The sequence below is a fragment of the Temnothorax americanus genome, unplaced genomic scaffold, assembly GCF_048541705.1.
Source record: "Temnothorax americanus isolate GAGA-0224 unplaced genomic scaffold, ASM4854170v1 Scaffold45, whole genome shotgun sequence".
NCBI lineage: Eukaryota > Metazoa > Arthropoda > Insecta > Hymenoptera > Formicidae > Temnothorax > Temnothorax americanus.
In genome coordinates, this window is record NW_027509602.1 from 250,263 (window position 1) to 262,671 (window position 12,409).

The following is a 12,409-nucleotide window of genomic DNA, read 5'->3' on the forward strand; positions in this document are numbered from 1 at the left end:
ACATTCTCTGAATTTGCGCTTCCTTTCCATTCTCAAAAATCTGCCACTCGCCATGCATTCCGCCTTGCCGCCATTAGTCATCCGCCCGCACCCTCGCACCTCCCTGTACAAAATCCAATCAATGCACTACCGTACAGGAGCGCTGCGATTTTCCACAAGACAAAAGAGTCCGGCAAAGAAAATTATTTGATTGCTTCATCATTCATTTTACATCGTGTTTTATTGTAGTTTATTTATTTATTTCATTTTTTCACTATATAGTTTTATTCATTTTGTTAGTATTTAGCGATTTGTATTAATTTTACTTAACTTTATAAATTATACATGCAATACTGTTTTATTTGTCATCGATTATCCGAGATTTGTATTCAACAAAAAATTATTGGAAAGATTTGCAGAGTTCTTATCTAAAAATAGAATTTTTCTTATAAATATACATTTTAATTAAAAAAGTAATATATAGCAATAAAACAGGATATTTAAACTTGCTACAAAGCAAAGCACGAAACAAGAATATTTATGAAAGAAATAAAACACGTCAGGCATAAAGTGGATTTTCTATCTAGGAAACGAAACTATATGTTATTTCTCGTTAATAAAGATTTACTTTCAAAAATATATTGCCTATCACGCCTGAGCGAGTTTTATCCCGCTTTCGGACACGCTTTAGTTCACTATGCCAGAGAAATGATAGCAGAAAACAAAGAACAGTCTAATAACTGGATAAAACGCAACTTTTAACTTTAATAAAAGTACAGAAATTCGGGTCGATGAGAGTTGGAAGCTTTCCTGCTCTATCAAGCGAACGCGACGATAGAGAACAGAACTCATTAGACTAAAGATGCTGCGCGTTATACAGTTGGCTAACCACACGGCGAACTTCGGCTGTACAACGTAATTGGCATTTCCGGACAATTGCAAAGTTTTAGATATTACAATTTGCAGAGGTAAAAATAACCCTTCATTAAAAAGCCTCTATCGATAAGGTGCATTTATGTGGAAAATGTAATTCCAGTTATTCATCTGTATTATCATAGTAATTAACAATATAATACAAGCTATTTATTTTCTGTCATTCCAATTCGTATAGATATTTGTAGCGGCTAATTGTAATAAATAAAAGATACATAATAACGAAACAAATAAAACTCACTAAAATAAAGTATACACCAATTATAATACAAATTTTAAATTATTTAATATTAAAATTTGAAAATATCTGTGACAAATTAATTGTCAAGCATATTGTTAAAATACGTTTTTAAAAAAATGTGTCTAAAATCTATATTTTTTAACAGAAATATAATTTAAAATTTAATTATATTGTATTTTTTTATTTAAAATCAACTCTAGTATATAATCCTCTAACTATATAAAAAATATAGTTAAAGCAATATCCTGTATATTATATTGTGTATTAATTTCAATGTCAAAAAAAGCATTTATTGATATTAGTACTTAAATACCTATATTAGAGACATACATTTTGTTACTTTGATTTTAGATTCGATTTTTGATGGGCTATGTTAACAATAGCAACGACAATCTAGTTCGTCCGAAAGAGGATAAATTCGAAAACGACAATTCCGACAATTCCGACATGCGCGCGTACGATATGTACATACGTGTATACATATATCGTTTTGTCCACTCGCGTGCAACTGTGCCAACTCGGGTTTTGTTAGAGCCAAACTGCAAAAATCTGTCGCCAGTGTCAGTGACACCGAATGTAACGCGTATCAAGACCCGCTCGCATAAAATAGTGAGATAAGATGGAACTGCTACTGCTTAATAAAATAAATCAATTATAACAAAGGCGAGCACAGTTTGAAAAGTAACGATCAAAGGAAATCAATATAGTAGGACGGGTAACGAATACGATTAGGCTGTTCGAGGAAACTGCAAAATTATTGGTTTTCGTTCAACGAAGACTTCTGCCGCGATCAAATTTATCAACGGCCGCGGCCAGCGGCAGCTAACGAAACGTCGGCAAGATTGCTTCCACCAGCGACACGAACTGATAACTTCATTTGTACACTGAAGCAGTTTGCCGACAACGGAAAAACGTATGTGTCGTACTTGTCCGTTTGCGCTAGTTGGGAAATGGCACGCACATAGATTTTTATAAAGCTTTGCACGAATGTCACAATGATGGAATGTCAAACGGATTGATATTGTTTGGCATTTCATGAAACGGGCAAAATGGCAAAATGGGAGGAAGATGATGTGATATTTTGTATTGGACATAAATTATTTAAATTTATTATAATTTATTTTTGTTCTCATTCATGTGTGTGTGTGTGTGTGTGAGAGAAAAAGAGAGAAAGAAAGAGAGAGAGAGAGAGAGAGAGAGAGAGAGAGAGAGAGAAAGAGAGAGAGAGAATACGTTATGTATTCTTTCCACAAAAACGCGCAAAACAAGAATGATTCCGGAGTTAAATAAGAAAAATATCTATTGGAAATTATATATATAACCGTTTATATATATAAAAGATAAACATACATTAAAATAATGTAATATAATATAATTAAGTGTTAAATATATTGATATTAATCATACTCATTAGCAAATTAATTACTAAACAAAGAGATACATATCTAAATATATTCGGTTATTATTTTCATTCATTCATGTACGTGTGTTATAATCAATACTCCCTTTTACAATGTATAAATAAAATAACTTTGTAACTTTGTTAAAAATAGAGCTATATAATGAAATCAGTGTCCTAGAAAAGTTAATCTTTCAAGTTATGCCAAAGGTTATATATTATAGAAGATAGTTTCTCTCTAATTAGATTATAAGAAAATAATTATTACACGCGAGTGATCTTAAAACAAAAAGGGATAAGAAAACTCATTATAATTTTATATCATCATCTTTTCCAATTTGTATATATATAATGCACGCCACGCGTGAGCGAGCTACGAAACGAACTTTACGCAAATCCCTCGAGATATGAATATGTATATATAGTTTCACTTAAATTCCGCTGGGCAAACAGATGATACATCAATACATACAAGACTCAAATCGAACACTAATAAGTCAAGCTAAATATGAATACGATAAAATCGCGGCATTGCTAAACAACCATGTGACGCCAGATGCGAGTCAACCGATTGGCGATCGAGCTACTCGATTAGCGAGCAACTGAAGCGATCTATATAGGAGAGGGAGGTCCTAACGCGAGGTCAGCATTGTGGTCGTGAATGGGGAGGATTAGCAACCGCGAAAACTGAGACCAGCTTCAACCTACGACACGGTGTATTTTCAGAGTCGTTCACTAACATGGAAGAGTGACGTAACGCACATTGAGACGGAGTGATCTGGCACTCTCTCTCGCGCGGTACCGGAACCGAGCACCAAGGTGTATCACTGGAGTACGGTAACACACGAAAGCCGGCGCTGGCGCAACGCCGCGAGTATAGTGGAGGCCGTAAAGGGTGCCGTTATGCTCGCGAGAGGTCGGGTCGGGGATATGGCTACACTACTGCTTGTTTACGGATCGCGCGCGGCCACGACGCGAGCACCTCCTCCGCGACTACCCTTCGGCACGCGCGATTTGCGACCTCGTCGGTGGCGGCAGCGGTGGCGGCGATCGCGCGGGCCGCGCCGAGCGAGACACGTCGTCGTCACACGTCCCCCGCGGTCGGTCGCGTCGAGCGTCAACGACGAGCGATCCTCCGCGAGCCACCTCCACGTGCTGCGCGAGCACGATCGGCTTGCGGCGAGTCCACGTTGACGTCGTCGTCGTCGTCGTCGTCGTCGTCGTCGTCGTCAACGCAGAACCTGTATGTGTGTGGAACAGAGGGGTGCGAAACGCGTCGCTCGCGATCTACGTTCTGCGGCATACTAGCTCTCCTGCCCTGACGCCCGCCACCCACCCCCCCCACCGGCTCCAGTAAAACCCCTCCCGCGACCCTTTCGGGGGCCACCCGCCCCGTACGTCAGATCCTTCCTTTCGCCCACCACCCTCCTGCACAACGGCTCGCTAGCACGGAGCACGGAGCGCCATGCCACCCCCGCATCGGACCGACGTGCGCGACCGTTTCGCAGTACCGTCAGACAGCGCCGGTAGCTGCCACCACCGGACGGGGGTTGCGACGCGTTGCGTACGCCGCCGGACGACGGACGATACGGCGCCAATCAATCGTGATCCAGTTTCAAGCCCGGCGGATACTTTCTTCCGACTCTTCCGTACCTCGTACCCACGTACCCTCGTGCCTCGTACCGCTCGTTCAACTGCCCAAGTGGGTCTTGCGACAAGTATTAGCACTCTGGGAACATTCCTCCCGCTTTTACAGACCTTTCTATAGTGCTTGATATGAACTTCGGTACACATTGTGATAATGAAGTGAACTAGATCTAACGAATAGTTAAGATGGTTAATCAGAGTTAATCCCGCGAATAAAAGACGTCTAATTAAGAAAAGTTGTGCTTACTTCAGAATAAAAAAATTAAGGATAAAAAAAAATATTATCGATTTAAATGATACCATAAAATACATCTCTTGTATCCCCGTTAATTTTTGCGAAACCAATTAACGTAAAACAAATTAGCGTAAAATGATTATTCTAATGTTATTACGTCGTTGTAGGGAAGCGCAAATATCGTGTAAAATCAATACGTAATACGCAACGCCTTTCCTACAATGTTTGTAAACCTTTTTTCCTATCATACTCTCTGCTATTTAAAAATAATTAGCGCTTATTATAAACCTGCAAACTAGTCTCTTTCCTAAAAAATACTATAATTATACGTATATAATTTTAAAGTCACTCTACGGAGACCACTTATTTAATAATATAAATATTTTTTGGTTTATTAATATTGCTTTGACTATTTTTACTTCTTTCTTTCATGAATGAACTAATCACTTTTTGTAGCAATTAAGATAATAGCAAAGCTTAAAAGAGTTTTAAAATTGTAACATTCAATAATAAGTTAATAAGTTTATGGACGAAAAAAATTCAAAATTAATTAATTTAGTAATTTTATTAAAGTTTATGTATTATAATTTAAATAAATGTAACTACACAAAATTTTTAATAAATATCTCAAGATTTTAAAAAAGATCGGAAAATATCACTCTTTTTCGCTTTAAATGAACATAAAGTACAATATTATCCTATATGCTTACGTAGGAACAAGTATCGCACCAGTGTGCAATATTTTAATAATGTATTTTAGAAATTTATTAAAATCGCAAAAATCTCAATATAAAAATATTATAGTTACAATAATTTTTTCATACACTTTTAAGTCATAATTGATCGAAGTTGGTCAATACTATTGTTATTACACAAATGTGTAAAATAATAAATATATAATTCGTAAAAAAAAAACTTTTTATATATTATATACATTATTTCAGAATTAATCAGTTACATGTCATATTAAAATATATGGTGTACAAAATGTATGATGTATTATATTGAAACTAATTTTGATGACATATTGTCTATAATAGTATAATACGTATAGTATATGATAAATGAAAATATTCAATTATATTAGTTTTAATATAATATATTAGAATCTTTTCAATATCGAGTGTTTTAACGCAATCGTGTGTTATATGACTCCGCTTCAAGTTATATAAAATTAAGTTATCAGTTATGGACAGATCATAAGATTTATAAATTTGGCACGTTATAAGAATAAATACAATTAATAATCCTTAGCGCGCTTTTTATTAATTAAATTTCTATGGATATACCAATGCCACTGTAAAACATTTCCTTTCTTTTATCTATGCTCATGACATATATATCAATAAAATCTTTGAATATTATTTTCTTACACTAATTTATACAATATTTAACTCTGGAAGAGTATAAGAAAGCCAAAGCGCAAGCTCAGTTTAGAAAAATATTTGTGAATAAAAAGAAAGGAAAATAAAGAAACATGGCTATAAATATTAATTTTTAATTTTTTCGGATTCTATCATATTTTACGGATATTAATTAATTTTTTTTACATAAATATATACACATAGAAAAAAGAGAGACTATATAAGCATCTTGTTCCAATCTTCATCGATCATGAAATACGACCGAAACGGATTTAGACAAAAGCTTATATTCTAAAAATATATTTTACCCATTATAAATTTATTTTACTTCTCTGTCTGTTTCGTTTCTATTATTGATTTATGTAATAACTTCGAAGATTCCATCAATTGTAATAAATTTGGTATCATAAAAATTAATGTTCTCGTAGTGTTCTCAACTGTGTATTCTGAACCCTCGCTTATATGTAGATATATGTATAAAGCGCTTTGGTAAAAGGTATGAAGAATTACGATATATTTACTAAATTTAAGAATAACTTTTTTACCAAAATTGCTTTGTCATAAATCGAGCTCATATACATTCCAGAATTAAATATTTATTAAGATATTAGTCTATATTAGTGTATCTATATTTCAAGGCAACGAATGTATGATATTATATTTATCTATAGATATATATTTTTATATTTTCTCATCTCACATTCTTAATTTTTTAATATTTAACAATAACCTCTAAGTCAAGAAAAAAAGTTTTAATGTTTTCAATTATTTTTTAGCGTATCCCACATGTTTCATATATCTTATTTGTACAAGATAAAATATAATTTTCATACATACGTCTCAAAATTATAATAAAAAGGTAAAGTATTTACCGGTACGATGCGTAGCGGACAGCGGAGTTATAGTAAACGTGTTGATCTGTAAAATATAAATATATTCAAGTTATAATAAAACAATTATTTTAAAAAGTAATTACTGCACGTAAATTTTATCCGTGCTTTAAATTACATAATGTAAATTTTTTAAATAGAAATTTTTGTAAAATTTTTGATAAAGATCTATGTAATAAATAATAGATAAATAATAAACTACTAACCTTCGGGTTGCTCCGCTACTGCCCGATGCCTTCCCCGGCCTCCTGCTCGTCTCAGGTTTCTTTATTGCTTCTTCATGGCACTTAACACTCACTCGCGAAAACAAAGTTAATTAGATCTGCGCAATATTTTAAATTGTCGACGCGGGTTAATCGCTCGCGATACGTATTGTATTATAAATTATATCATAAAAATAAAGGAAAAACGACGCGAGGAAAGCAAGCAAAAAGTTTGCGCAAAACTACGATCTATTCAATATCTAAAATTTCGTAATTCGTACCATTAACAAATACTCAACTACGGATTTAATTACGCGTCGAATTAATTAATCGCGCGAGATAACGTTCTTGTTATACTTAATTGTCCGATAGAAAAATCCGAAAGACGCGACGAAATACGGAGCAGCGCGCACCACCACCTGCGCGTTCGATTATATCGGCGTGCGAACGAGAAACGAGAGTGCAGCACACAACCTTAGAGGTTAGATCTGTTCTACAATACGTCACTGTCGGATATCGGGACGAATTACGGAGCCGACGCGACACGCGACGGTGAACGAAGTTCCCTCCAGTGAGATAATTATTTTTCGGAAACGACTTCTCAATCTTTTCTCATTGGATCATCGGCAGCGTAGTGTATTCCGATATCCGACAGCGATATACAACGTACCGTAGAACAGGCCTTACGAAAACTCCTCGGCGCGCGCGTTTGCTAGAGCGGCGCGGCGGCGGCGGCGGCGGCGGCGGCGGCGGCCTTTATGTAAATGATTTGACAAACTGACAAGAAATTTATAAAGCACGATAGCTATCACCTCGACACGATTGCGAATCGTCAAATCGAATTGATTAATCGCGCGTGATAACGATCTGTTAACTATCCGTAGGAAAAACCGAAAGATAACGCGGCGGAAATACGGAGCGGGCACGCACCACTACCTGTCCGTTCGAGTGTCGGCGTACGAATGATAGCGCGGCGACCTTTACGAAACACCTCGGCCTCGGCGCGCGGCGGTGGTTTTTTTTTGTAAACACGGCACGCAGTACGACGTGAGACAACACAAAATGCCTTCAATCAAACTATCGTCACCTCGACTTAATACTTTTAAAATTCTAAAATCTATTCACGTCAAATATTCCTTTAAATTTCCAAGAATAGTTTATCGCGCATTTTATATTTTATATCGTAGATTTTTTCGTATCGCTTAAGGCAATAATTGAGTTGCTTGAGTTGGGAATTTTCATTAAAGAAAAATCAAACCGATTGTTATATAATGTATGTAGTAACTGTAAGTAAAATCCACTTCATATAACAATTTGAATCAGATTCTGCTATTCTACTTATAATTTTATATATCGCGCATTGCAACGCATGTATATGTATTTTAACGCTTTAAATGTTTTTCGTATTACACGGTATGTAGAATTATAAATGGAATTTTGTCTTGAATTCTGATGCAATTATAGATCATCTGAAGAGGTATTAAAAAACCAAAAAACAGAATTAATATTATTTAAATTGCGAAAATCAATAATAGATCGCCGCTAAGAAGCGCGATATTATTGAACAACTTCGATTGCTTCTAATTCAAAAAATATTGCAACCTCAACATTTTCATATATTAAGATTTTCCATTCTCAAATTAATTTCTAGATTATAATATTACATTTGGAGAAACGTTTTACATGGTCAATAAAAATTCATTGTATGGTTTCTCGATTAGAAAAAATATGTTTGTTAAAAAAAAAAGCATTGTCCAAATGCATAATTTATTACGATATTTTATATATGTATATGTTGCGATATATGCAGACATGTAACATGTTACAAGGTGTAAACCTTGAATGTATTTCATCAATCTTTCCCGAAATATTAAATGTATTCTTTCCTTGAAAGCTTATCGTGTACCGGGTAAGTAGATGGATCAAGAGCTCTCTGTCTTTTTCTATCATGCATTTTAATGTATAGCTGTGCATGGATCAATCCTGTTGCCACAATATTATTTCCTGTCTCAACGAAGCAACAAGTTCTACTATCCACTCTCATGAATTTTCTCGATTTACACGACAGAGATTCAAAGATTTTAATTTTAATTATGTATCAATTTTAGATTTAATTACAAAATTATATATATATATAATAAAAAAAACTTATCTTTATTTATATCTTATCGTATGTAACGCTTACGTTTCATCGAAGTTTAATAAATAACGTCTTTGATAAACACCTTTATATTGAACGACAACCCAATGCATATTTCAAAACATAATACATTGATCGACGAACGTACCGCGCTATCTTCGATTCAAGATGAAACGATCGAAATAAGTTAAATTCAAAGAACGAAGATTCTTCCAATGAACACTCCTTCGAGCATTTATAGGTAGCGATATCACTTCTTGCGGAAGAAACGAGAGAGCTGCAGACTCCATGCTCCATCAAACCATTCAACGTATGTAATTAAATGCATCTCGCGCCAGACGCTCTTTTATTTTTGCCCGTTCCACTTGTGTCGCTAATCGAAGTAGGGCGCCACATCGATTTTGGCCGTATCCGGAGCGCATTGCCAAATATCACTTATCACGTATAAAAAGACGCAACCGCCGATCTAAAATAGGGCCAGACAGAAACGCGGACGGAGGCGGAGGTGTGCAAATAAGTAATGAACATCGCGTTATCCTCGAGGATAAAGATGAGATTAATAAGACGCCTAGTAACGAAGACAGTTATCAGAACGCTCCGCGGCCCGTTTAAATCCCGTGTTCATCGAGAATCTCACCGCTTTTCGCTCCTTTTCTCTACATTTATCTTACGCTAAAGCTATAACTCTTTTCTCCCTGCCTTTCCTACTCCGCTCCGCAACAGCTACAAGATTTTTAACCGAGAATTTTAACGATCGACCTACATTTCCGCGCCCCATTTACGGTATATCCTACGGTAATGTCAAACACCCGCGATAAATATGCTAGCGGGACCAACTGTGATCACCGCCGGAAGGACAAACAGCAATGCAACGGCACGGTTAGACGATTATCGGGATACCCACCGTCGGAATAGTTTGCGGAAAATCGCCACACAAATCGTCCGACACCGATCGATCCATTCGCGGATTTCACAGGCTTTTATATTTAAAAGCCACCGCTTTTATATTTAGAAACCACCGAATATATCTCGCTGCCACATAAATGCATGCAAGATGACACAAATACACATACTTGTGCATATGCGAAATTATTATCGCATACGTGTAAAATTTGATGGCACGTATTGTGTCAACTAAAATAATATGATAATCGTCGTATAATTAAATATTCTTATAACAATCATCATACACTTAAAAAATTCCGACAATACTTATCAGAATTAATTTACGAATTATTTGATGTATAGAATATCCCGTAATCACATATCAAGCAATATTTTGAGAGTATATCCTGAAGATTAATTAAAATCATAATATAAAAGCATTATGTCAAAATGCTTTTAAGTTAAAACTAATTACAACCTCAACAGTTTCGTATCAGAACTTTCGATTTTAATTAACTCTCTGAATATATCGTTAAAATATTATATAATGATTGCGAGATACACGGTATAGCTTCTTCTATCAATTTATAGTTATTCTTAAGAAATCACTTTGTACAATTCAAGCTGTAATTAATCGTCAATACTTCCTACTTTCTTATTGATTGGATTCATTCACGCGCACAATTGAAAAATCGTTATTGATACGTAATGATAGACGCGAATCAAGTCGCGCCTGATTTACGTTTACGCTTGGATAATTACAAATGCGGCGCAGTCCATAGCTACCGATCGATTTAGCAATAACTGCTTGACGCAACAATGCAATCTCAAGCTGTTGTAATTCCCGACATTAAGCAAAAAAAATATTTCAAGCACAAATTATTCGTCGATACGTTGAATTTATAATCAAGAATTGATTTAAAACGTATCGATTGCTTTTTTCACAAGTTTCGGCAATTTCCTTAATACCGGCGACGTACATGTAAAGTGATTGTGTGTAAATATAGATATGTGTAGAACTGATATAAAAATCTTTTTTTTTTTATAGTATTGCGCCACTTAATATATTCAGAGAGTTAATTAGAATCGAAAGTCCTGATACACGAATAATTTGAATCAAAAAGACTAGCTTGTAACAGAAGCAAGTCATTTGTTCCAGCGTTAATTGTCTGACTTTAAATCACAATGTACTCACCCTCATATGCGGCTGGACCAATAATTCGTGAAGTTCTCGAAGATCGGCTCTATCGATATTTCGCACCGCCGAATGCTCTGCCTCCCGAAGGATCTCTTCAACCTCACGAGCACGTTGAACCGCATCCGTCTGCGGTGCTCGATACGGTGCTGGTACACGGCCTGAGATTCTATCATAAAGCTGAAAATTAAAAATATCTACATCAATAGGAGTTCCCCCAATTTCTTTTGTAATTATTATTTTTTGTTAGCATTTATGCAATCTCACATTTATCTAACAAAGAGAAATTATTGTCATACATTTTCCAAAATGTGACCGATTTAAATTAAACAGTTGAAATATTCCATTTTATTTCTATTAAAATGCCAAAAAGTATAGCATTTTAATAATTAACGAAAACCTTATCAAAGCTATCTAACAATTAGTATTCAAACTTTTCTGTGCCATTGTTTACCTCATTTTATTTCAAGAAATATTCTTATGAGAACGCAATATAGAAAATTACTTTAAATCATAAATAACACATAAATATAATACGATAAAAAATTGAGTTTATCGAGAGGGTTGGAAATCAAGATATAATTACAATGTTATTAGACGGTATACGGAAGTTGAAAATAGTTCACAAGCGGTCCATGAGATGTCCTGATTATACAGCAGACAGCAGACGCGCTTAAATTTGCTTGAGCAACCGGTGTCAGTGTGGTGACACTTTATTTCCATAAACTTCAAAACTTGCCGGACTTTTAACCACTGGCAATACGCACCCCTATATTTCTGCCGAATCGAACGAATTTACTCACCAGGAGACCCGCGATTTCGAGCAGGTCGCCGGCTAGCTCGGCGTCGCCGATGAACATCAACTGACAGAGGTGCATCTCCGCTGCATATAAACAGTGCACGTAAGCCTATATAGGACCGCACTAGGACCACGTGTGCAGCATGGTCCCAGCACGTGGCTCGTTTCGGCCACGCGACACTTCAGGAACCACCGAGGAACGGGTTTACATTTGTACGCGTGTTGCCGCGACAGTGCGATCCTTCGATCGTGCGTGGCATGTTGTTTATCGGGATTGACAGGATTCCACGATTTCCACGGCGGCCATCTTGCCAGTCCGGAGCATCATCAGGCAGCGCTTGCGTGCTTTTCCTCGAAAGGAACGACAGTGGGCAGTTCCCGTTCCCGCGGGATATCCTGGCCCGCAGGGGTTTACGTTATCCGTCGCGGTCGAGGGGAGGATCGCCGAGGGAAAGTCGAGGGATGGGTGGCTCCGCTCTCAGTGGAAAAGCTCAAGCTC

At 36.2% G+C, this 12,409-nt stretch overlaps 1 protein-coding gene across 11 annotated transcripts in view; it reads right to left on the reverse strand.

The window, feature by feature from the left end:
- Positions 1–12,409, reverse strand: part of Cask (peripheral plasma membrane protein CASK) — a 184,829-nt gene that overhangs the window by 138,392 nt on the left and 34,028 nt on the right. For all 11 annotated transcript variants that reach the window (XM_077416805.1, XM_077416801.1, XM_077416803.1 and 8 more), the window contains one exon: positions 11,112–11,291. In XM_077416805.1, coding sequence (XP_077272931.1) covers positions 11,112–11,291 — 180 coding nt within the window. The remainder of the gene's footprint in view (positions 1–11,111; positions 11,292–12,409) is intronic.